Source organism: Lissotriton vulgaris, chromosome 2_1, assembly GCF_964263255.1.
Source record: "Lissotriton vulgaris chromosome 2_1, aLisVul1.2, whole genome shotgun sequence".
NCBI lineage: Eukaryota > Metazoa > Chordata > Amphibia > Caudata > Salamandridae > Lissotriton > Lissotriton vulgaris.
The window spans coordinates 285,486,749-285,514,298 of NC_141687.1; the positions used below are offsets into that span (position 1 = coordinate 285,486,749).

Here is a 27,550-nt window from a genome sequence, read left to right on the forward strand (position 1 = left end):
CAGGTGGCGCCAGGCCGACTACTGCCATCATGTGCTCTCCAGGAGCACGGCCGATGCCGACTCGGCGGAGGAGGAGTGGCGCCGGCTCGACCTCGGACGGGGCAGTCGCCCATGCCAAGGACCAAGAGCCCCAGGCCCCAGCCTCCACCAGAGCCGGGGAGGAAGGCTCCTGGCGCCGGCTTGACCTCTGGTGAGGCAGTCGCCTGCTCAGAGAGTTGAGAGGGACTCAGGGACAAGCCCAGAGTCCCGGCGATAGCCTGTGACACCACAGGGAGCCCCGTAGGGATTTGCGGCGAGGCAGGGACGCTTGGCGCCGACGAGGGAAGCCCCGAAGGAATATACCTCAACAACCCACACTCCTACAACCTGAAGCCGAAACCTTCAGCGCCAAAGCCGCTGTCGATGCAACGGAAGGCCCCGCGTAAGGCAAGAGATCTGCAGACATCACAGGAGGTGGAGGAAGGGCCTAACAAGCCTGCATTGCTGCCGCGTAGGCTGGTATTTAGGCTCTAGTGGTTTCCGCGCCAGGAAACGGTGGGAAGGGAGGTGGCAATGTCCCAGGGGAGCCGGCGCCCACCGTGGAGGGAGGACAAGGCCTCGGAGACATACAGAAAGACCTACCAGCCAGTGAGCCAATCCAAAGGGATGCAGCGAAAGACTATTCCGGAGACTAAACTGGTGGTTCCGTGGTTCCATGCCTCCGAGGTAGGGGACGGATGCTGGGAAGACACCGACCTTGATAAGCGTGCCGACAGCAACTTCATCCGGCGCTCCCGCCTTGATTTAGGCTTTAGCTGTTGGCAGGCATCGCAATTCTCCATGTCGTGGTGCTCACCCAGGCAGCACATACAAATCGAGTGAGGGTCCGTCGCCGACATGGGACGTGCACATAAGGTACACGTCTTGAACCCCGAAGCAATTCGCACACTGTTCCACTAAACGCCAAAGTGTAAGAAGAGAATGGAAGGCCAGAAAACAGGCCAGGGCAGTAATCCGGATCCGCGTTGCATGTGGAAAGAGAAAAAAACTGACGTAGGCACGCCGGGGTGGGACTTCTGTATCCTCGCTAACGTCACAGGCGCTGAGTTACGTGGTGCTGTCCCCCCGGCGCAAAGGGATGCTGTGGTAGAAAAGTTTTCCGGATCCAGTCTCACGCCTGGGGGGTAATTCTATGTTAAGGAATCCGAGACTAGTACTACACTGTGGGAATGCCCTATCATCCATACATATTGGAGCGCACTGATCGCAGAACTTGGCGAGATACTGGCGGTGACACTACACATGAACCTCAAAAATATACTATTGGGAATACTCACCTAAATAGACCTCCCTAGAGCCAAATTACTCTTTGCAAACCTGGGCTTAGTGGTGGCTAAGCGAGGTGTAGGGAGACTTTGGGGGGTACCGGAACCACACACACTTCAGGAATGGAGAGGGGGGATGGCCACATACATGGCAACAGAGAAAGTAACATACAAAGCTAGTGGGTGCCTGAAGAAGTTCGCTAAAATATGGGGCCCCTGGAAGCGCCATTATAGGTTCACACAAGGGGAAGAGGAGACGCCACCCCAAAACATTGCACAAACCAGGACATTAAGAACACTCAGGGATCTTTAACAATAGAGTATGTCTGTCTAATGTGTTCACTCTGTCTGGTTAGCTAACTAGGTGAAGCAATGTATCCTGTGTTCGCTCTATACTGTTGCTTATAAAGTCAATACATGTGATCATACATTCCCAACTTATAAGAAAATATAATAAAAATATATGTATTTTTTAATACAGTATATCTTTTGGGAAAAGATGTGGCTGAAATGTGATGAAATTCTCAATACTAGTACAGAGATGTCTATTTAAAATGCCTTACTTGGTTCCCTTGTCTTTCATGAATGTATTAGGAACTAATTATTGTCCTGTTATTTGCAACATCATTTAAACAGATTACATATTGCTGTGAAATGCAAAGTTATCTATCATATGTCATGCTGGAATGGGATATTTTTATGTTCAAGAAAGGAAAAAAAATCAAAGAGGAGATTTTCAGTTTACGTTTGTGGCATATTATATATATATATAATGGCGGTAGCGCTGGCATTGATTAAATAAACTACATTTGCACCAGCAATCTTCGGGTCGACTCTTCGTCACTTGGCAATTTGGCAGTTCGTTTTCTGTGGCGTGTGAGACTTCAAGGACACAGTGGGGGGTGAAGAAGGGAGCTCTTTATTCTTTAAAGTTGCGCAGCGTGATGCATTTCGGCTAAACTGCCTTCCTCGGACGCTTGCTCACAAGGAAATGGTGCCGTTTCCCTCCGTGAAGATACTCCGGTGCTCCTAATTGTAGGAGATCAGCTGACCCCGCCTGATTGGGAGCAGCTGTAGTCAAATCTGAGACTGCAGTTCCCAGAATTCAACATCATGGTAGGTCTCAGAGCGGTGTTGGTGGCTGGTATACCGAGTCAAGAGGGGCCGTGTAGAGGCAGGCAGCATTCCCAATTACAAAGTCAGAAGTCCCTTAAGTCCCCAACGCCTCAACCACGTTTGCAGGGAGAACAAAGGTAGAGTGCTGGGTTAACCCTCTCGTCTGTGTAATTCACAGACTTAACAACTCTACAGAAACGATCCAGCACTCGAGGGATTCGTATCGTTTTTTAATTTGTTTCTCCAGTGACGGTATCCACTTGTTCTGGCTGCTACATACAGCCTTGTGTGTGTGTGTGTGTATAATATATATATATATATATATATATATATATATATATATATATCCCACCAACTGAGCGCCAGCATGCAAGGGACACTGCTTAAGCGCAGACCGTGACTTCACGGGAGTGTTGGAGCAATCTCGCCGACCTATGACCCAGCTACACAGCGCCCTGTGGGTTTGAACGGTATGCAGGGACTCGAGGGGCCAGGACATTCAAAAAGCGACCTCATCAAGTCTGCCCAGCTCCATAACGCCAACAAACTATAAGAAATAACTTGGTTTCCCACATCACGCTATTCCAGACATACAGCATTCTGGGTGTTGGAATTCTACACTATCTGCAACATGGCGGATGATCACATGGTTGGGGTGGCGTTTGGCAGCGTACCGCTTTAAAAAGACAAGGACATCCAATTTGGGCAACACGGACATGAGGCGCGGCAGCAAGAGGTGTCTGAAGGAGTAAATCCGAAATGCATTATACCTACGCTGTCCAGTTACCATTAAACAGCCTCACCTGAAATTCCCTGTTTGTAGCTCCTTCCTTTCACGTCGCTGGAGGGCGGATGCTGATATATATATATGTGTATATATATATATATATGTGTATATATATATATATATATATAAATATATATATATATATACACACACACACACACCCCTGGGAATGTTGAAAGCACAATTATCTGGGGATTACGGTGTGGTATAATGGAGCACAAACATCAAAGCAGCGCCCACTGGAGGGTTAACAATATGAGGTGAGAGCGCACTACATGGACCAGCATGCCTAACAAATTAGCCTAACGAGGCGCCCACCAGGGGGGCAAAACACTGAAAATTATAAAGGCAATTGTCGTGTTGGTGGTTTGTTTTCGCCTCAGTTTGCTGTGGCTCCCCTCTGATGAAGGTCGAGATGCGACCGAAATGCATTAGGAAATGAAAATGCCACTTTGAAAATTAAATCTTTCAACCAACTGGGATGTGTGCGGCTTAATCCTTTTTCCAGCAAAGAGGTTCGATACATATAAAATTGCTTATTTGCAACAAATACTTCAATACTAAAACCACCAGGTGGTTCATGACTAAAGAAATGCTCTGACCAAGCCCAACTGGCCGTTGCGGGCACCGGGCAACCCCCCGGTGCGCCATAAGGGTGGGGGCCGGTTTTGGGCCCTGGGGGCCATTTAGTTACAGGGCCGTTTTTACAGCATAGCTGCAAAAGAGGCCCTGTAACAAAATTGGCCGAAAACTGGCCCCGCCAAAGAGCTCGGTCGCACCCCTAGGGGGGCCGGCCGAGCACTTTGGCGGGGCAGGTTTTGGTTCTCAGTCCGGCCCTGGCTCTGACGCTCCAGCCAGCTCTAGAGACAAAATGCTCCTTGACACAGGACAGGATCCAGGACCCCCACCCAGCACTGCTCAAACTATCTCCCTTTTGTGTGTCAAACCCGGGCAGGGCCACTAGGAAAAGAGCCCTAATGCAGCCAAACCACACTTCAGGCCAAAGGCTCTCCAGCGGATTTTGGGAAGTGCACGCTTTGTGCACGAGCCCTGCCTGAGCTTTCTGCCTATCAGCCTGCCAGTTCTCCTCCACTAATTATTCACTTCACTGACTCTGGCTCTTCAAAGGCTCTGCTCCCCGCCCCCCGCCTGCACTTCACAGCCGCTTGTTGCGTTGACAGCTCTCCACTTTCCTGCTTTGTCCATCTTGCTAAAAACACCTACTCCCCTCTTCCTCTCTCCCTGCTGTCTCGGGCTGCACTCCCACCTTCCCTGCCCTCTCACCCCACCCGCACCCCTTTGCATTCCACTTGCCTCCCCTCCTGTCCTCATCGCAGTGCTCTGTATAGCATAATTTCTTCATGTTCTCCCTCTGCCCACACTAATTACTGTGCAGCTGTAGATACTTTTCCATGCTGTCCACGTTCTGTTGTAATGGTGTCCCTTCCGGAAGGTGTGGCATGCATGGGTTACTCTTCACTCGCGGCCAGGGATCATACTGTACAGATAGACACCTTCCGGGTTGGGAGTTAATTACATGGCCCCAGAGCTCTGCAATGTCTGTCATCCTTGATTTTTTGTGTGTACACAATTGTGCACGCAGGCCTCAATTCACAACTCTCGCATAACAAGAGTTTAAAACACTGCATCTGCTGTCAGGGGCACAATTAGACACAAACTTTAGTGGGGGACTAACAATTTGAACGGGGCGGGCTTTCTTCAGAACCCATGGACAATTACTTGCGGGGTCCTTTCACTCGTGGCACACTGCATAATAAGGGACGTTCTTTCTGAGCTCATATTTAGTCAATAATGTACCACAAGCCACTAATGTTGGTGTCAGCTACATATTCTTTACAGGGGTTTAGGGTTTTTCTAAAGGAGTTGTAACAGAATGGCTGAAAAACGCTTCATTTTAAACACACTGGGCCGGCGGACCAAGCAAAATTGGGAAATTCTAGTTCTTTTGTCAGGAACAATCAATGGCGCATTCTTACGGTCTAAAAGACTCTAGGGGTTGTACAGCAATATTTTTACCTCTATGTGGTTTAGGTGCTCGGAAGTTATTTGTGTAAAACAGCCACATTACTGGTATTTGTTGCTGAAATAAACAGCACCCACATGCCGGCCACTGGTATTGTATTTCAACATTTAATCCCGTTGGTATCTCAATATATACTCCATGCAGACATTTCAACGGCCAGAGTGTCAGGCTTTGAGCGAGAGGCACATAAAGCCCCCGTTATCAGTCTTTGAATTACCTCTGTGATGTTAGTTCTCCCATGCATGTGTGATTCCACAGCCACCATTGCAGTTGTGTTTGCTTTTTCTGGACCATGTATTGATGCCAGTTCACATAGTGCATGAACACACTTCAACATATGTGAGTTCAGACTGCCAGTTTTACAAAAATAAAACTTTATATAAGTACTACTTAATGCAGTTCTGTGATATGCCTAGTTTATTAGCTCTTCCTCCGCATCGCTGGCTCGCTCTGCCTCTGTCTTGCTCGCCCCTCCCCCTCCACCGAGAGTCTTGCGGTCCTTATTGCCACCTCGGCTTGCATTCACCCCTCCTTTCTCCCCTTTCGGCCACTTTGATCTTCTCAGTGAGCTGTGCGCAAATGCTTGTGTGTGATTACATGCCGGAGACTCTGGGCCGGAGCAGGCGCCTTCTTCAAGACTCCGCTTGCCTTGCCTCTCTGTGTTAATTTGTTAGGTCACCACTTCTCAGCATCCCTCCTCGCCGTGCCACAACGCAAAATGCAAAAGTAATCTTCAGGACTATTGATGTCTTCAAAAGACTCAAACTGAGCTATAAAACATGGCCTAGAACTGCCAGAATTAAACGAAGGCACTAAAGTATAAGAAGCTATCGGTGCGTTTGGCATAGCGTCACTTACATGCCGGCATACTGGTCTCCTGATTTGTTAATAGATAAGAAGTACAATTGCAATTATTTTTACTAGCCGGGGAAATAAAACAAAAGCAAAATTGAAACTTCTACTAAAGCTTTCCAGTTCTTGGGTGCTTCATAAACTGCAGGGCAGGGAGGGATGCACTCTACTGGCAAGGTTGCTCACAATTGAACCTCAATAGCTGGGTTTTAATTGGGGCTTTGGCATTTGACAAAAAATGTTGTGAACTTCTTTACAAATGTTACAGTCCACATTCACGAGTCGCCAACCTGTCTGGCTGGCCGGTAATGTGCCACGCAAACGCCTCTGCGTGAAGCAGTCACGACTGCGGGCCACAGCTGGCCTGGGACACACGCATAACCCAGCTGCCCAGAGCCCTTACTAGATTCTGTGAGCATGGTCCCTGGTCGCAGCAAGTACTGAGCTGCACCCACTCAGAGATGGCACCAGACTATGAGCCTGCTCTTTCCAGGTTGTGGCCAGGGCCTGCATGCAGGAATACTGGAGGTGCAGCGCACTGTAATTAGCCATATTCACATTCCAGAACGAGGCCCTTGGTACTTGTGCTTTTGATTCCTGCATGGGAATCAAAGTTGCCCCAACTGCTTGCACATCTGCTGCATTTTTTTTCTTGCATGCTATAAACAGGGCTCCCGGTTTTATTGCATTTTTTAAAAATAATTTCCCAATGTATTTATCCATATTTATTTTCTGGCCATCTTACTGGTATTTATCCATATTTATTATGTGTTTTGTGAATTAATGAAGGTTTAAAATGTTATATTTCGGCATTTAACTGATAAACATGCACACTTACTTTGGTGCCTGTTGTGTTTTACCAAAATAAGCAGCCAAATATAACATTACAACACATAACAATAAACCCACAGGTAAATTTTTTACCACCATCCGTCAGTGCACGCTTCCACCAGGCACACACACCACCAGCTGGCAGTGCACCCTTCCACCAGGCACACACACCACCAGCCATCAGTGTACGTTTTCACCAGGCACACACCACCAGCCGTCAGTGCACGCTTTCACCGGGCACAAACGCCACCAGCCGTCAGTGCAAGCTTCCACCACACACACACCACCAGACGTCAGTGCACGTTTCCAGACACACACACCACCGGCTGTCAGTGCACACTTTGCCACCAGGCACACACACCACCAGCCGTCAGTGCACGCTTTCAACAGGCACACACAACACCAGCCGTCAATGCACACTTTCACCAGGCACACACACCACCAGCCGTCAGTGCACGCTTCTACCAGGCACACACACCACCAGCCTTCAGTGCACACTTCCAGACACACACCACCAGCCGTCAGTGCACGCTTTTAAAAGGCACACACACACCTCCAGCCATCAGTGCACGCTTTCACCAGGCATACACACCACCGGCCGTCACTGCACACTTTCACCAGGCACTGACACCATCAGTTGTCAGTGCACGCTTTCACCAGGCACAAACACCGCCAGCCGTCAGTGCACGCTTCCATTAGGCACACACCACCAGACGTCAGCACCACCACATTATCACTCAGCACCACCACAGCACCACTCAGCACCACCACAGCATCACTCAGCACGACCACAGCATCACTCAGCGCCACCCGAGCATCACTCAGCACCACTCACCACAGCACCACTAAGCACAACCACAGCATCACTCGGCGCCACTCCAGCATCACTCAGCACCACTTAGCATCACCACATCATCACTCAGCGCTACCCCAGGATCACTCAGCACCACCACATTATCACTCAGCACCACTCAGCGCCACCCGAGCATCACCCAGCACCACTAAGCACAACCACAGCATCACTCGGCGCCACTCCAGCATCACTCAGCACCACTTAGCATCACCACATCATCACTCAGCGCTACCCCAGGATCACTCAGCACCACCACATTATCACTCCGCACCACCGCATTATCACTCAGCATCCCCACAGCATCACGCAGCACCACCACAGCATCACTCAGCACCACCACAGCATCACTCGTCGCCACCACAACATCACTCCACGCCATCACAGCATCCATCTGTGCAACCATTCAACAACAACTGGTTCAAATATGTTCTCTCAATGTTTCAAGCTTTATTACAAATGTCACAAAAATATGTTAATATTTCACTTCTGTTCTTGGATTTTCATCACAATAAAATACACTGAACATAATCCTCACAAAAGTTTAAGCTATTGCCATTATAAATGACAATCACTTTTATTCAAGTATTAATTATTTTAAAAAAATTAAAAGCCATTGTTATTTGTAATATCAATACATCTAAGTCACGTAAATACAAAACATGTTGCATTACAAATGTTATAGGTGTCACATTTGCAAAAGTTATAACTATTGGCATTGTAAATGACAAAGCTATTAATTTAGCTATTTTCAAAATCAACACATAAATAAAAAATTGTCATTTACAAGACCAATAGCTCAAACTTTCCTAATGCGAGACCTATTGCATTGCAAATGCTGGTTTGCTCTTTTGAGTAAACTAGAGACCATCGGCCCTGAAGATGACCCTTTCTTTTGTTCTTTTCATACCGCCTCGTGATACGAGGTATCCTCCTGAAGATGACCCTTTCTTTTGTTCTTTTCATACCGCCTCGTGATACGAGGTGAGGTTTTCATTGTAGTTTATATTTGCTAATTAATCAGAACCTGAGCGCTCTGGAAGCAGCTTTGAACTTTGGGTTTCCCACGGTGCAGGGCACATTTACTGAACTGTCCCAAGTACAGAGTGTGTTTAAAGTGTAGGGTTTACAGCTGCTGCTCGCAGGCACCCAGAGCGGGTATTTCTTCCCGCTGGCACTGATGTATTAATGAATTCAAAACTACAGAAGGGGCAGAAATCCAGAAGAAGAAAGTCATTAGTGCCAATGGACAGGACAATTGTGCATGGGTAGAAGGCGTGCAGGAGTGAGGCACCCCTTGGTGGCAGAGGGACTGGACTGCCTTGGAACAACCATCCCTCCTACCATCCTGTGAAAACTATGATCCGTGAGCAACCATGGGAAGGCAGCAAACTGCCAATCCCCTCACCTCCATCTGCCTTGTCAACACTTTATCCACAAAGTGATCTTGGTTCCTCTGGTGCATTGCCCCTTAGAACTCAATTGGAATTCTGACGGCACTTACATCTTTCAAGAAATTAATTTAATCTGCTGCCCCTCGGCGCCTTGGGACCCTCACGGGTAAGTAGCGCGCTTTACAAGTACTCTGATTGATTGATTGTCTAGAGGAAAATGAAATGTGCAAAAGTCTGGCCGTTCAGGCTGGACTTTTCCAATGGGGAGTAGGGCCTAGGCTGATTTGCATATAATATGGCTGGGTCCAAACTGTGGTGGCTTGGTGAGCAAAAGAAAAATGGATTTAACTCAGTTCTCTTGATTGGGGAGGAGTGGTTGAAAAGCTTCAGCACTCCATCCATCATCTTGTTGTGCTTGATAAGTTCGCCCTAAGTGGCCATGGGTATGCCCAGATGTGTCCCTTGCTTGCTGTGGCACTGGATTTAACCCCTTCGGTGCTGATGACGGCCCCCATCCGTCATGCACCACGGTGGGCGTGTGCTGATGACGGCTGGGGGCCGTCATGAACCCGTCCACTGTTAAAAACGGCCGCACAGCGCGAAAATCGCGGCCGCGCCCAAGGGGTTAAGCTAGCCTGGCTGATGAGGGGTAAAACCCCGAAACCAGTCCCAGGATGCTTGTTTCCGGTCCAGGGAGGACCTGGCCTTGCAGTTCGGGATGGACTGCTCCCACAGGAAGCAGGGTCAAGACTAATTTGCATATGGCTGGGTCCAAACTGGGGTGGATTGGGAGCAAAAGTAGGAAAGATTTAACCCAGATCTCTTGACTGGGCATGAGTGTTAAAAGTTTCAGCACGTTGTCCATCATCTTGTTGTGTTCATTCTATGATATACCTGTTGAACTGTGACTATGTTTTTTTATGTGCGCTTTGCTGCTTGATGCGGAATGTGTGTTGGTTGTACCAATGTATTTGTGTCTGTATGTGTTTTAAGAATGCGTGCCAGGTTGTGTGTGTGTTAAGAATAGATGTATGACTGACCATGTCAGGAACTCACATCTGCTCTCCATAAAGAAAAGTATAAAATGTGAGTGGGGCAGTGTGTTCCCGTGTAAGTGATAGAGCAATCAGTGCACATAACTGAGGAAGGGACTGCAAGATAGAGGTTAGAGAAGGCTTTGAAACCACCTATTATTAAGCAATAGGGTCATAAATGAGACTAGGGGTCTGTGCTCCTGCACATTAAGAGGGAACGGGGTGCACCTAGTCAAGGGCTTTGTGTGCAGGGGTAAACACTGGAGAGGTGGGTGGGAATGAGTTTGGATTGGTGGGTACAGGTTACAGGGGCTACACACGTAAAAAAATTAATAAATAAAGTTAAAAGCTCACATATGAAAAGGGGTTTGATGCACAGAGATTAAAGGGACCTACAGGCACATAGGGTTACCCTGAAATCTCAAGCTGTCCGGATAAAGGGCCTGATTTAGAAGGCGGCGGAGGGGAACACTCTATCACAAATGTGACATATATCCTCTCCGCCGTATTACGATCACATTCTATTCTATGGAGATCTTAATACGGCGGACGAAATATCCGTCAACTTTGTGGCGGAGCATTCCCTCCGCTGACTTCTAAATCAGGCCCAAAGTCTGAGTAGATGGGGTGGTTCGGTGAGAGTAGCAAGAAACACACAGATGAGAGCAATAGATATGCATAAAAATGAGGAGTTTCTGACTGCACACAGATGAGGTGCTAAGTGGATGTAGGTGATATGGATGTTTACATACAGTTAAGAAGGGAGATGTGTCTGGGGCACATAGGCAAGATGTGTCTAGATGCACACACACACAAGACGTGGCTAAGTGCGCCCAGGTGAGAGGGTCTTGTACTGACACAAAGAAAAAGTAGCCAGAACAAGCACACAGGTGGGATGTAATTTACCGAAGAACGGTTCTAGAGCACCAACTGCACTCCAGTGAGACAGCACACATGTAAGAAGTAGCTAGGTGTACACAGGTTAAAAATGTTTTTTAAATTGTGTTTTGCTGGGAAATATCTATTAATAAAGTTCCAAGTGGGAATGCAACTTGAGGAATGCACTATATATATATGGCTAAAATAATCCATGTATGTTATGGGTGCCCAAGGCAGGTCCAGGAAGGCCCACTCTATGCCGGATATTAATAACCACATTTAAAAAAATTGTCCCGAAAATATCAAATTATGTTTTAAAAAAAACATTATATAATGTAATGGTAGGATTAAACTAAAATATTCTTCCCAGAATAGACATACAGATTTCTTGTGCACTCAGTCAGTCAGATTTGACAGAAGATAAACTAAAGAATTGGAAATTCTATGTGGGTAGTGACTGCATTTTTTGGCGGGTATATTTGCTCTTGCAGTCGGTAGATGCATTCTGCTTGCAGATTGGGTCCTTTAAGGAGAGCTTACACTCATGTACAGGATCAGTATCCATCTAATGTTTAAACTATTACGAGTCAGCACATGCGTACTGGTTGTGCCTTGATACATGGGGATACTGTCTGGGTTTTTGATGCTCTATGTAGGTATTTGAGGCTATATCTAGGCGTGTGATGGTTGTGCCTAAGATAACTGTGTTGGACATACAATGGCTGAACCCAGGGTAGGAGTCTGTGCCTGAGCCTTTGAAGATATTTTTAAGAGAATGATGGCTGTAGCTGATCTATGGTGGTTGTGTTCATAGGCTAAAACAATGCCTTTGGTGATTGAGCCCATGAATCATTCTTACAACAGCTTGGTGAATATGTGGCTGATAACTAAAGCACACTAATCTACTTTAGTACAATTTTGGTTGTTTTTCAATATCACTTATGTAGGTTTGATTTTTGTTATCAATTTCAGTAATGTCACTTTTGTTCATGACTCCAGAGTCAATGACTAGGTGACATCACTTTTAGTGAAATCACCAGGATCCAGGGCTTCAAGTGGGGGTGGGGGGTATTGGGGAGGGAGACTGAGCACCCTCAGTTCTTTTTTGGGGGGGGGGGGGGGGGGGGGGCTCAAAAGGGGGCTCTATTTTTGGGCCTCAAAGGTAGGGTGACCAGACTTCCCGGTTTTTCTGGAGCTGGCAAAAACAAATGCCCTTGGCGTAAAGACAGCTCTCCTAAGCTACTTCGAAAAAGTTGGACTCACAAAAAGTCTGCTACATTATATCTTGATTGCAGTATGTTCAGATGGAGCAGAAGTAATGTTTGGTTAAAAAGGAGGAGGAGTAGCAGAATTTCCAAATCTTGTACTGACATGGCACTGTTTGGTTCACAGACTAGAACTTGCTATGGCAGATACAATTGATGAGGTTGCCGGGGTCAATCACTTCAGGATTTTCATGGACTCATTGTATGCCAAATACAGCACGTCACCAAAAAAACAGAGAGCTAAATCTGGCCGCCAGCGAGCTATTTGTACAGCTTCAGGAGATAGGGAAAATGCTTGATACTAGGTGGGTAGCATCCAGTTACATATCTGTAAAAGCGGTTTGGAACTGCTTCCCTGTCTTGTGTAAACATTTTGAGAATGTTTCTAAAGACCCATCCAGACCCATAAGAGACCGGAGTAAGTATGAAGGTCTCTTGAAGAAGCTTACATCCTATTCTTTTATCAGAGATTTGGGGATAATGTGTGATGCACTTCAAGAGCTCAAAGACGTTATCACACTCCTTACAGAGTAGGGACATTACAATTGTTAATGCCCACAGTCTTTTGGTTAGTCAAGTACGTATATTTAGAGCAATGAAGGACTCACCAGGGGAGTTTGCTTCTGAGGCTCAGATAGCAGTTAACGAGGGCAAATTAAAGAATGTTCCTCTTTTCCATGGTAGAATTAACTCTGTTGCCCTTAATCAAAATCAGTTTGACCAAAGTCTGTCTGCAAATATCAATAAAAGATGTGCCCCGGATTCTGAGAAATAACTTATAGCCAGCTTCAATGAGCTAGATGCAAGCAACTTGCCTTCTGGTGATGAATGAATTATTTATGGTGAAACAGATAACCAGAAACTGTGTTCAGTTTCAGCTGCCAGCAAGAGATACTATCCAAGCTTTTAGACTTTTCAAAGATTTTGTTGAAAAGAAAACCCCTGAAGCATTAAAAAAGTTAGTAGTTTGCATGGAAACCCTGCCAGCAAGAAATGCGGATTGTGAGAGAAGTTTCAGCGCAATGAACTTAATTGCTTGTCCAACAAGAGCCTCTCTTCTTGTAGAGACCATTTCTTCATGCTTATGGGTAAAACTCAATGGTCCTCAATTTGAAACATTTGAAGCAAAGCTGTATGTAAAGAGTTGGCTGGCAAAAGGTATGCTGAAGAAAATTGTTGTGAGAAAACCCCGGCAAAATAGACACAGTGAATATCTTCAAGGGTTTTGGGAAATCCTGTAATAGATTTCTAAGTAATGTAAATAATATTTACATGTTTTTTAAAGTGTTTGGTATTTTATGGCTCATACTTAATAAATATACCTTTTTGCCTATTTTATTATCTTTTGCTGGATGCGACTTCATGATTTTCTTAGCCCACAATGCCAGTTATCTTGATTTAGACCACGAGGCCACACCCCTTTACGAAATTTGCCGCTCTCCTTTTAGAGACCCCCCCCCCCCCCCCCCCCCCGTTTTTTTCTCCCACTTAAAGCCCTGCCAGGATCAATGGTCAAATGATGTCACATCCTGTTATCCGATTGTGATCTGGAAATCCTAATGCACTGCTCAGTTTCCAGATAACAATCTGGTGATTTTCCCGTTTGTATGTACATAGGCTTGCAGGGCCTATTCCTGTTGCACGTGACTGTTGACTGTTTTGAACTTGTTTAATTTTACTGTACATTTTCAGATTATTGTGCAAATTGAGGCAAGACGGTTGCTTCTTTCTTCCACATCCTGTTATCTGACAGGGCCAAGGTTCATGTCATTTCACTTCAGCTATCCCTTGCATTTGAGTGAATTGATATCCAGGATTAAGCTATTAGGGAGGGTTCACTTACACCGAGCATTTGATGTTACTAACAGACAGCAGTAATGTTGCCCAAATCAATAGTACTCCTTTGATCAGCCATTGAAAGATGAGAAGACAAATTGGGCCTGTCAAATGTTACACAGATATCTGCAATAGATGCATTAACCCACCGATCTATCTTACGTGACAACGTGATTTTAGTACAAGCCAAAGAGTGAATGCAAGAAAACAAAACTGCCATTTTACAGAAGAGGAAGACAACATCAGCCTGGCAGGGCCTGTAGGTGTACGCAAGGAAACAGAGCAACCCCTGCACCCAGGGCCCACGCTTCCTCTTTATTCCAAAAACAAGCCCTTGCGTTGGCAAACTTCTCTGTTCTGAAGCTGAAGATTCACGCCTGTTGTGCAACTCCGGTAGACACATCGTGTTCCTGCGAAGTACTCGCCTTGACCCAGGCGCATGCATTTCTGGGAAGTCGTTCGAGCGCCGCTTCTCTTGTGCAATGCTGTTTTCGGAAGCTCTGGCAGGGCTGGGCAATCGGGAGGACAAAAGACAGCACGAGTGCAGCAGCAGACAATGCTCTCAGCCCTCTCCGGCCATCGCAAGCGGCTGACGCGACCCAACACGGAGGGCTTTTACTTGAACAGCCCTTTGTTTCAATCAGAGCTCTGAAGCAGAACTACAGAGCATGCGAAAAAACGCAGGCGAGCGTGTGACGCAAAGGGCCATCCTACCCACAAAGCAGCAGAGTCTGCGCTCGACGGGGAACTAACACTGGTGGAACTGTACACTTCATGTACACAGAAGGCTTTTGAAGTCATGGAGAATATACAGATTTACACGGGTGCTGCGTTTTCGTCATAAATGTGTTCGTTTGCCACATGCTTTCTTACAAGCAACGCCTTAAAAACACACGAATAAATCACCCTTTGTTCTCACTCCCCTGGGCCCTCTCTGGGTCTTCGAGTGCACACAACAACAAAAACTGTGTCCTGGTGTTTATAAAAGGGTGCTATCATTCTAGACTTCAATGGAACTGTACGAATGACCCAGGAAGAATGAAAGGCTGAATTGACCCAGCAGGATTTAGCTATAAATCGAAGCCAGAACTTGAGCTAATCCCTGGTATAGTCAAGAGATAATGTGAAGTGGTGTGAGATGAGGCGGTCCTTTGGAGATGAGGGGCAGTCCATGGGATGAGGGGCGGCCCATGGGATGAGGGCCGGCCCATGGGAGGAAGGGCGGTCTATGGGAGGAAGGGCGGTCCATGGGAGGAAGGGCGGTCCATGGGAGATGAGGCGGTCCATGGGAGATGAGGCGGTCCATGGGAGATGAGGCTGTCCATGGGAGGAGGGGCGGTCCATGGGAGGAGGGGCGGTCCATGAGAGGAGGGGCGGTCCATGAGAGGAGGGGCGGTCCATGAGAGGAGGGGCGGTCCATGAGAGATGAGGCGGTCCATGGGAGAGGAGGGGCGGTACATGGGAGATGAGGCGGGTCCAACAAGCACAAGCTTTAACAGAAGCATGCTATAAATGAACAGCAAGTGTTACAGAAAACGAACTAATTCAATAAAATAGCTCAGTACAACTCTGTATACTGCCATGGGAAAAAATCCTATTAGAATATAATCAGAAGTAGAAATAATTCTCAAACAGGTGCTTTGTAGGTATTGTAGGTGTTCCTATACATTGATAATTTAAGCCTTTACACGTTATACATTTAGAATGTTACAGGCCCTTTTTCTTAGAAAAATCTTCAGTTGCAGCGGCATGACACACGCCAACAATGAACAAATCAGACATCTCGGAAGTGGTAGCAAGGCGCTATGCATATAGTAGTAACGTAGAAACAGGTTTCCAGGCTGCCCAGCATTCACAGATGGGGCTGGTGACATTCAAGGTCCTGAGTGACCCCCGCAACCCCCCAAAGAGTGGACAAAAGTCACCTCAAGCCACCTCCACCCTGGAGATGTCCCCACTTACAAGAAGGCGAGTCACTGCCTCGATGGAGTGTTCGGGCTAGGGCAGTGTAAGCAACAAGAAGGCCAGTATCCACCCACCTAACTGCCCTCACCTGGTGGCCACCACTGATGGGCATGAGTACCCGCCCTGCACGTGTCATGCCAACCCATGAGGGCAGGTAAGAAGCATTCACATACACTCTACCCATAGCGTGTGCAAGCACAGCCACTGGCCAGATGGAAGACAGGCAGGATATCACTGGCAGACTACAGATCACGTCACACTTGCATACATGGAGTGTGACCAAGCAAGCAGACAGTTACACTGACTGGGAAATGAAAAAGAACGCTTGGAGCTCGTGCTTCCAGTAAACAGAACAGGTTGCCACGGCGGGTCAGTGTGAGCTTGAAGCACATCAAAATGCACCCTAAGGAATGTAATGGTCAATAAGTAGAGATGTGGAAAAGCTAGAGGTGTGTGCTCCTAAAGGGAGAACCCACTGACGAAGATCCCCTTACCTATAACAGAGCAAGCACTCTGTTTAAAGTGGCAGCCTGGTTGTTTGCTGATAACTACTGCCACGGTTAGTGAGCACTAAAAATAAATGAGAGATTGAGTGCTTTCCAGAGAAAGAAAGGTCCTGAGGTGAACTTTATTTCAACCAAACTGTGACGTTGAGTTCCAATGCTTGCTGTAACAAGCACAGGAATGTTCAAGCAGAGCTGTACAATCCACTCGCTCAGAGAGAGGGCATTAACTTCCAGGAATGGCCCAAATGACGTAATGTAAAAACGCTGCATCAGAATCATACTCTCGCAACTGTTCCTTACCTGAACAAAGTACCTCATACCATGACACGCACTATTCGTGAAGGGCGACCCGCCTCAAGTGAGCATGCAATCCTTTCATCAAGGCGCCGCTTGGAAATGAGTGCAGGTAGCAGACATGACAACGACCAATGAGAATATAACACAGCTGGTCTTTCCCATCCCTGGACATGAGAGAACGGAAGGGCCAGGTCTGATGTTCACTCCAACTCTACCGTGAGACACCAAACAGCGCGACACACGTATCAGGCAAACACACCTTCTGGATTTTTAACTGAAGCTGATGAGAATTTTTGAACCACTGGTGCCCCAAGTGAGCCTGTACAAAAATGACCCCATGATAAATACCACTGCAACGTGGTTATGCAGACGTGCACTTAACTCGCGTTGCCTTACCCGAGCGATAGGCAAACGCCTCATGGGAATGGCCTACAGAACATTCATCAATGCTACATTTAAATAGTAAACACACCAAGAGGCAGGACGTTAGCAAGCAGGTACATCCAGACTGCCAGCTTACATTTCCGAGCGTGATTTGTCTCTGCAGTCCTGCAAAAAAGCGAGTTTTCAAAAATGGCTAAACAATCAATGCTGTGCTTTTAGGTTCCAATAATAACTCACCTGAAACAATGAAGACCTTGTTTTTTTATGTATGGCCTCAAAAGTGCACACATTTAAAGTGGCCTGAAACAGAATAACCTGCACCCTTTGTGTACCCTCCGTGAGCATGTGACCGGTCCTGGAAATATGTCTGGCCCTGGGCGGGCTGACTGCAAACAACTGCATGGCGGCACCTGAAGTGCAGTAAGTGTACAACCCCCAGAATGCATTGGTCTGTGAAAAGAAAGCCCTGAGATGTGAGCATGGCGTCCGTCCCAGTGACCAGCAGCCTTAGGGCCACCAGATCTGTGTGTTCAACTTGCAGTAAAGTTAATGTTGACTTAAATGCTGCCTTTTGGAAATAACCCGGGAACAGCTGCAGCGTGTTTCATGCATATATGTAACATAAAGCGGGGCACATTTGGAAGTGGAAACATTCTGAAATGCTACAAGCTCTCTGAGAACGCTTTACAAATCGGAGATTTTCTTTGCCAGACAGTTACGAGATTTCTTGGAAAAGATGGCTCGATGAACGAACACAGCTTTTGGTGAAAACACTGCCTACACACATTTGTGATCGACCGGGAAGAGGCTGACAGACAATTTCAGTGCATTATGCGCTAATATTACCATAAAAAAGTTAATAAAACAAGAGGCACAGACTCAGAGAAATCTGCAGGTGTGAGTCCTGGTGACGTTGGACACAAGATAATACCCAGCAGGCACAACGTTTCTTCCAGAAATCTTCCGGCTCCACTGCGGCTGGGGCTCGTGCGCTGGCCGCACAGCGAGCAAGGTCAAAGGCGACGAGGTGATAGACACCAAAATGTCAGACAGCCTACCGACTGTTGTTGCCATGAGATGCAACAGTCAACATCAGTCTGATAAGCTATCCGACAGGAAGGTAGACCTGAAGAGAGGGGTGCTGGCCGACTCCAGGGTCGAGGGATGAAGGGACCCCACCGGCCGCAATAGGTACCATCTGTGCTTCCAGCAGCAGGGTCGAGCAGCACACCTAGAGGAGGAAGGGTTAACGTGCATGTGTCAGACAGCAGACAAGACACCCCAGGCACACAGCGGAAGCGAAACTAAACTACTGCAGGCGTGGTGCAAGCCCGGCATAAACTGTCATAGCCAAGAACACTTCCTGAACTTGCCACACAAACTGACCTTGAGTCAGAACTGCGAGCAGGCGTGTATCACACACAGTTTCCCCTTCCCATCTCCCAGTATGAAGAGTTTTGTCTGGACAAACACCAAGGTCTTGTTAAATGCGTGTGTGCGATCAGTAGGAGCAAAGCTTTCAGCCCAGCAGCCAATGTTTTTCAGAAATCCCAAAACAAAAGGGTTCAACAGGGGCCTTTTCAGGGTAAGATTACCGCGCACGCAACCTATGCGTGCCTGTGGCCTGACGAGGCAGAGCATGGAAACACGGGGGTGGGAGGGAGAGGGGAGAGGATCGACTCCGAGGAAGGCCCCTGGCTGCTGAACAGACTGACACGAGGAGGCTGGCAATGATCAAAGGCGGCTTTTATAAACGTTTGATTTCCACTTTCCAATCTAAATATACAGAATTAGAAAAAACCATGTCAGCTCAGTTGTGCAAAATGGAAACCAATCCTCTTCTCAGCAGAGAAGTTCGGTAAGTTTTAAGGAGGCATAAAAGGCCAAGCAGGCAGAGGAAGAGGTGGCCTGGGCTTTCAAGTAAGTGGTGGGATACCGAACAGCAACACAATGGGACATGCAAGACGGGTACCTCCCCCACTCCGTACCCAGGGAATGCCCCCACTCACGATCCAACCACAACATGTACTGGTGACGTTGTATGAAAATATCTTCTAGGAATGTACACCAGGCCCGTCAGCTCACTACAGACTCCCGAGGGAATGAGGTGCAGGCCATACATTACCTTAACACATGTTAGTTTCTTGTTGCTGTTAAGCAAAACCAGCCACAGATGTGAGGATTTCCAACACAATAGAAAAATAATAAGTTATTACAGTTAAAAAAGTGATGATGTGGGCTTGCTTCCCCTGTGAAGTTGTTCCTTTATGAAAAGAGGTCAGTTTTAAGATGAGAAGTGTCAATCTACTTTCCGCTAAGAGCCCTATTTGCTTTTCTCGGCAGAGTTCCTCCTCTGTTGCATCCGCTTGGCGTAGCTTTGGGCCATGGAGTTGATGATGGAGAGGATGAAATAGCACACCATGACGATCACCAGCTTCTCGAACAGCCAAGACAGCCAGCTTTCCCCCTGCACAGGCGAGAAAAGAGCACAGAAAGAGGCATCAATTAATACAGGCCAGGAAGGCTATTGTCCAGTGTCAGGCCCTAGTCTGGGACTTCCACCTCCCTCCCTCGGATGAAACACCACCTACAAGGCAGCCTCGTCGCCAGGCCTTCATTCCTCACCCCTGGCCCCTCTTTACCAACCCATGTCACCCTGCAGATTTAAGGCCAGCTTGGGAGCATAAAGCGCAATATATAATAATTCATATATGTTCAAATAGATCTACTGACTTCGTGCCAGCACATTTATTTTACATGTAAAGGTCTTTATCAATTATTAAAGGCTGTTTTATGTTTTACCGGTCCCTCTCCCACACAAACGAAGAAGCCATTCTGATCGCCAGGACCGCTGATTCTTTCGACATCTTTCAGCCAACGTTGTAGTAATGGGCCAGCATATTTAAAGCGCGCGTGCTCATTGCACCTAGCATTGACGTATACACTCTGCCATGGAGTTTGGGGCCTCGCCGGTGGAGACACAGAGCTACAGCACTTTCCTGTAGCCACAAGAGTGAGCACCAAATTCCCCTAAAGGTACATCTGACAAATAACATTTCAATACATTTGCAAAAACAAACAGCGTGGAGCCGTCTGCATAGCGCCAGCCAGAGGCAGCAAACATTTATAGACCGAGTGCGAGGGAGGGCGATGCTATTCAGGGTGCGGGGGAGGGGAGACGCCGCCACTTCAGGGAAGCAGGACGTGACACATCCTCCAATATTGTATCAAGTGACACCGCGTGGAACGAGAGTTTGTTGAGTCACCGCTCGCAACGGCTGCCAAGGCTGATGCAAATCCGCCTTATCCGGGGAGGCGCTCAATGGACGGCCTGTTCTTGTGACTGCGGGTCACGTGACGGTTCAGCTCAGCGCCTTGATGACTGTCAAAGTGCTGAGCTGATACAGTGCACTTCCTTTCCAGCGGCACTACGTGACTCGCTGAGTAATGAGCGGGCTTTCCCCGAAGGAGCGCCCGGGCGCCGGATGCCGGTAAAGCGCTGCAAGAAAAAGTGATGACTGCAAGGCACGTGCTTCCTCTGATAGCAATAGTGGGGGCCCCGCCCCCGAGAACTCTCGCGATCTGTCATGAAGACATCTGGATAGCTCTGGCTAGGGTAGGGGCGGTCAAGTGTTGGGACTGTTGGGCAATCTGAGGGGCTTCATACAAGGGATTCTTAGAGACCAGTCGGGCTGCGAAGGAGTCTGGCACATGAAAGGTGATCTGCACATTTCCAAACACGCAGGTGCCCTTGAGGGACCGTTGGGCTGGGGCGCGGTCAGTCACATCAGGAAATTAGAGAGGTTTCGCTACAGATGGGTGCCACAGGCCCTTGTCAGCCCACTCGACAGGCCCTTGTCAGCCCACTCGACAGGCCAGCGCCTTAGCGCGTCTGATGAAACTACAGTTTACCACATATCAGGCAGGATGGGCATTTCTCGCAAGGACGGTGCCTCTGAGACACTGCGCAACAGGAGGGCGTCTCTAAAATGAGAGCAGGGTGGGGAAGGAGTCAGTCTGGACGGGAGTTTATAATATTAGCAGTGTTGGCTTACATTATAAACTTTCCATAACCCTAACAACTTCCCCATTTTCTGGGTAGCCCAAACATCTCCAAATGTCCCTAAAAGCCAGAAGGTATTTGCATGAAAATGTTGGGCAAGGGAGAGACAAGTTTTTTGGGCAGTAGCCAGTGGTGTATAAGAACATGCATTAAGCCATGGTACAGCAAAACACTAGTGGAGTTTCCTAAAGCCCTTTACACGTCCAAGCTGGAGTACCTCCCTTTAAGTAAGTCGGCACTATATGCCTGATAACCATGTGAAACAATTACAAGCCAATGAAAAGGCTGCAGGAGGAGGGCCGCTGCCACCACGGGTCACGTGAGCTGCCCACACACGTGCCGCTCAGTCGGACAAGTGTCTCGGCACAGGTGTACACTGGTCTTCCCTAAAAGCGGACTGCCAGGGGGCGCCGGCGCGTGACCCCCTCAGACATACACTTCCGGTCGCTGGGGAAGCTCTACATATGGAAATGCCTCGCTGTCCACAGCCCCCATGTTTGCAGCAACACCTGTTCATGGGACTCACCACATGCATTCCTGGGTCCTCGTCAGCAAATCTACTAAAACCCACACACGGGTTCCTGGGGTAAAAGCATGGAATACGCCTCCCTGTCATCTCCGCCTCATTCACTCAGAACTCTGCTTCAGAAAATCCTTGAAAACCCGGATTTTTGGAGCCGCTGACTCACTCTGCCTTTCACTGATCTAATTCATCCACATTTGTGGTAGCAGCATCATATCATGTATGTCTCTGCATGGCGCCAACATACCCCTACGTAGAGCTATTTGATCTTCATAAATAAATAATATATACAATAACGCTCCGCTAAGCACACTATGGTATACAAGAAGATTACAATAATAACAGAAGTCACCATCTCCCAGCTCAGAGTTCTCATTTATCCAAACCGGAAGGCTCCAAGGCGGATGCTGCTCAGCTTGGACTCGAAGCTCTCTCTTTCACACACAGGCTCACACCCTCGAGCACGCGCTCACTAGCTGAGCTGTCGTGACGCCTTGTACTATTATGTTCAATCTTGCACATTCATAAACGCTCCTCCTTTCACTGGCCCCAGAAGGATGAAAGGCTGAGTTTGCTACACCTGAACAGAACTCGAGGCAGATTTTCGGAAACCCGAATACGTCGTCACCTGCTTACCTTGCAATACCAACTCCAACAGAAAGACACACGACAGCCACAGTTGCGAAGTCTCAGTGCGAGTCACAAAGGCACCCAGCCGTCAAAATGGAACATGAACACACACCTTCTATCCACTGCAATGTACAGTATCGAAGCACATAACAGCGCGTCATACCGGACCACCAGCAAACACACACTAGTTGTGTCATCTTGGGTGCCACGCTGAAAACAAGCCTCGCCATCCATCCATTCATTCATTCATCCATCCATTCTTAAGCCGCAAGCAGGCTCCTACCTGGGGGGCTCCGCTCTCCGCCGTGTGGTGCAGCTTCTTCCGCTGCGCTTCCAGGTACTCGCTGAACGGCTTCTGCAGCGACGGACCGATGCCCGGCACAGCTCTGCGGAGGGAGGCCCGTCCAGGGCAGAGACAACACGGCAACAAGGAAAAGGAGGGAGGGAAACACGTCAGAACCTGCAGCTTACATTCCCACCTGTACTTACCCACACAAGACCAACAAAAAGCCAACAATGAAACATCCCCGCTGCGCGACCACCTGGGCAACAAACCCTCCAGAACCCCCGAGCAGAATCAAAAAGGAAAAAAACAAAGTGAAACTAAAAAAAACAACTCAAAAAAGGATTCCACACGGCCAGGCTGTGAAGGAAAAACCAGAGCAGTGAGGAGAGGCAGGCGCAGGCAGCTGCACGCCGGCTCCTGGCAGCAGCTGGGCCGGTAGCTGTGCTCCGGCAAAGGGGCACCCGCTGAAGTGAGGGCACCTCTCGGAACTTCCAATATTTATCAGCAGCAGTTCCTGTAAGAACTGGTTCAAACCGATTAAGGAGGAAATGAGTCGTGCTTCTGTCATCTCCAGTTGAAAAGAAACTGCCCGCCCTCCTTGGGACCGGTCTCCTCCTTTTTAAAGGAGTTGCTGCCCCCACCCAGACTTTTTTTTCTGTAAAACCAAAGTCCATATTAGGGCGCAGTGTGCGTCATCCCAGCAGTAGTTAGTGAGCAGGCCCCTCCCACCGGCTCAAAGTGGGTGATTAACACGAGGGAACAAAGGAGGGACAATGAACCTTGTGCTCGGTGACTTCATGGCATGCAGGGGATGAGCTGCACCTAACACACCTTGTTCAACAACCAGCAGCAGGGCTGGGCAGGGGGCCTGGGGCCAGCCGTGTCCACCGACCGGGAAAGGCCATGACATGATGCTGGTCACCTTCCTGGTCCCGCACCAAGAGGGCGAAGCCTACACTATCACATCACAAGTAGAACCCCAGTCACAACTAGCTACCTAGGATCACTTCTACCCGGCTTCCCTGCAGCACTATCTTTACCAACAGGGTATTAATAGCCAGCAAAGGCCTTTCTCTGCGTGTCTCTCTACCTTCCGGGCTTCATCTTTCTGCAGCTTTTGTACCTGGATTTCTGAGCTGACTGTATGTTATTAGGGATGGTTCCACAAGAACATGGCTGCTCCCATGACGACAGGGCACTATTGTTCACACTTAAGCAGGTGGCAGAAAGCCTGCCAGGGAGCAGATCTGGACCCAACTCTTCTATAGTTTTACCTCCCAATCAAGGGACCCCAGGATCGGCCCAGTCTCTGCCCGCCTCATGGTTGCCAAATGCCCGGCTGCACCACTTACATCAACAACCGACAACTTGGTGCAGATCCGTTCCTCGGTGGGGCACACAATGCAGTGGGAGCACAGACTGACATAGCATGCACAGAACGAGACAGACTGCCCATATTTTACCGGATTACAAAGCCCTCTGTAGCTCCCCTTACTCTCCCAACCATAGGAGTCCTCAGCGTCTGACCCACACAATCTCAATGGAGGATCTTTGCCATGCTGGTGCCAGTTTACACTCAAAGCCCTTTATAAAAATGAATACAATGCAGCAGAAATTATAAGCGGTTTCACACATCACTATCCTGCCATCCCACAGAAGCAGTAGTTCTACTTCTAACACTGTGCACTGAAGGACACAGAATGAGTGCAGGGCAGGAGGAATCGATGATCTTTCTCTGAGCTGAGGAACATCTGGCTACACCACTCATTACCTTTTCTTTGCACATCAAATACCTAGAATATGCCCCTGAAAAGTATGCCTGGATTCCAATTCGGCACCATCTCTTGCTTTTTCCTGACTGAAGTTACAGGCTATACTGCCTCTCTGCCTGCCTGTGCTCACTGTTTGCCACCCCCTTGGATTCCACTGTAGCCATGATGGCTTCAGACCAGAAACTATACATTTGAGTTACAATATATTCTCTTTGCCGCCTAGAAACGAACAGGAAAAACCGCTTTTGCCTTTCTTACACACCAAGTCACACAATGACTAAAGCAATGCTCTGTCTACAGTACACAGTGATTGAATACACATGTCTGATCCGACGAAGAGTTAGAAGAGTATGATGTCTATTTTCATTACTTGTCTGCTCCTAAATATATGCGTATAGCGACATATTATACATGTATATATATATATATGTATATATATACTTACATACACACACATATGTAATCTATGCATGGAGACCTTATTTCTTTTTGCACAGTGACAAATATCTCATCTTTCACTCTGCACTTGTTCAGGCTTTTGTTCTTGTCGGTCTAGTCAGCCCTTGCCGGGAAATCTCCCAAATGACTCGCTCGCCTCACCAGTACGAGTCACCACTTTTTGACTCACCCAGCTCTCAGGCGAGGGGTGTTCGGCACGGGAGAGAGGAGAAGTCACTTCAGGGAAAAGTCTTTTCAGACCTGGGAGTGCAACTTTTAGCTTATTCGTGGCACTGGGATGCCATGCCTTCTGAGGCTGCAGTCTACAATATGACGAAAATACCTCAACTCAAACCAGGACTATTAAAATACTTCAATGGTGCACAAACCGATGAAGTAATATCTGTTAAAAAAAGGGAGTGCCGGAACTTTACAGCAACACTGCCACTCATTCCAATGGACACAACTGAGAGAAAGAAGCAAGAGAGAAGTGCCTCCGAGTACGTTTTCTACATTTCAACTACAGCTCTCTAGCAGTGGAAGACAAAGGCCCCATAAAATATACATCGGTCTGAGAATATACTGGGATTTTGTGGTATGCTTCATTAATCAACAGGCACAAGGACTACAGGATGGATTCCCGACCTGTAACTTCTGGTTTAAATTTTACTAATTTCATCAAAATCCTGCTGTCAACTCACAAATGACAGCTGGGGTTAGGACCACCTCTCAATGTAAAGTGTTTTCTCTTTTTTTATTTGTAACCCTTTCATATAGCTACTATATCACACAAAGAATCTTCAGTTTATACGGAAGCCCAATCTAGCAGAACCAGACCAACAAGCAAGGTAAGAGTATTACTTCCCACAGAAGACCGAGAGGCAAGATCCAACCCTTAGTCACACTGCAGCCCTACAACCAACATAATGTGCGGCGGGGAGCCATTAGCCTGTTTTTGATGAATTAAAATGTAATGTGAAAATGCAAAGATGATCATAAGATGCCATTTAAACAACTACAGTGAGAACTGAATGAAGGTAATGCAGAATTCTGCAACAATTTTACACATTAAATGGTTCTATCGACAAATTAATATTGTTTGTGATTTGTTTTTAGCAGAAAGGAAATTTATTCTACTATCACTATTTGTAAGAAATACATATAAAAAGGTTTGAAAAAAGAGACTTGAAAACACTAAAGTACTTTGGAATTTACCACCCACGTTGCCCCGAGCATAGTAAAAAGCTCGCACTTTGCAGAACAGATATACAAATTGTAGATCAATAGATTACTGTTTGTTAAGTTAGCAGAAATACATCAAGCACAGACCTAAAAATAACGTGTGGACTTTTGAATTAAATACAGTGCAATATCTTTTAAAGCAACACAAAGTGTCCTCTTTATCATGAGCTCTAAAGTTTTCTTAAATGGAATTTCAGTTCGTCAGAATTGCAGCAGAATCTGGGCAATAACTAATACACAATAGAGACAAAAAGAGTAAGCAATTTTACTGGAGGATCACATGCTATGTATTGAGAAAAACAGCAACACTGATGACTTTGGGCATTTAATGTCATACTAAGCATCGATAGGCTTTCAGCAAGGCGTATTTTTACTAAAACAATTTAGTAGTATTTTGTATCAATGCTAAACTCAAAATGTTCAAATACAGTCTTGCATACTGAAAATTATTTCAGTTTTCCTACGTTAAAAAAAATAGTTACCGAAATAAGACTGGAATCACAATTAATTTAGATTAACAGCATTTTCTAAAAAGTAAATCAGATGCAACAGCAACATGGCTGTTTTCATGCGATTTTGTCCGAGTTAAAAAACAGGTTAAGGCCAGAATATCCTTAAGGCCAGACTATCACAACATCTGCAGAATTACTTTTATTTTACTTTAAGTAAATGTCTCCTCTATGGCCAATCTTTTTCTCCTACACTCCCTGGGTTGAACCAACGCAGTGTTGGTTTTCTTCAAAAATCATGCTTCGTTTTGGGGAACATCTGCAACAAAAAAAAGATGCTGTGTGTGACAATTTCCGGATGCCAGAGGCGAAATTGCAGAAGTGGTAGTTCGTGTAGCCCTCAGACATCTGATGACAAAAATAAACTAATTACTGTTAATTCTGCACTGGTGCAGGAAACATGTCTTCACACCGTGGGTTACAGGTTCACAATCACTCATGTAAGGTAATTCTACAAAGTTAATGGATGGATAGAGAATCTTTATATAGCACTCACTGCAAACCTAAAAACCTCCATGTCAAGACTTAAAAAAATGCTACACACCAAGATGAAACCACAAACTTAGATCACAACGACAAAATGAGAAAAAAACGCCGTTCTACTGTAAAGAATCCACCAAGTATTTAAAATACATGTATACCCTTTAAAAGGTAGCAGAAATCTACAAAAAGAATGTATTTTAAATTACTTATTACTGAGTCTCTTAACTCTGACTATCAACTGAAAAAGTTAAAATAATGCA

General features: G+C 46.9%; 1 protein-coding gene across 8 annotated transcripts in view; it reads right to left on the bottom strand.

The window, feature by feature from the left end:
• Positions 1 to 19,073: 19,073 nt before the first annotated feature.
• The window catches only part of VMP1 (vacuole membrane protein 1), an 864,072-nt gene continuing 855,595 nt past the window's right edge, over positions 19,074 to 27,550 (bottom strand). For all 8 annotated transcript variants that reach the window (XM_086954948.1, XM_086954944.1, XM_086954950.1 and 5 more), the window contains 2 exons: positions 22,844 to 22,946; positions 19,074 to 19,811 (listed from right to left, as the gene is read on the bottom strand). In XM_086954948.1, the coding sequence (XP_086811074.1) occupies positions 19,668 to 19,811; positions 22,844 to 22,946 (247 nt within the window). In that variant the 3' untranslated portion in view covers positions 19,074 to 19,667. The remainder of the gene's footprint in view (positions 19,812 to 22,843; positions 22,947 to 27,550) is intronic.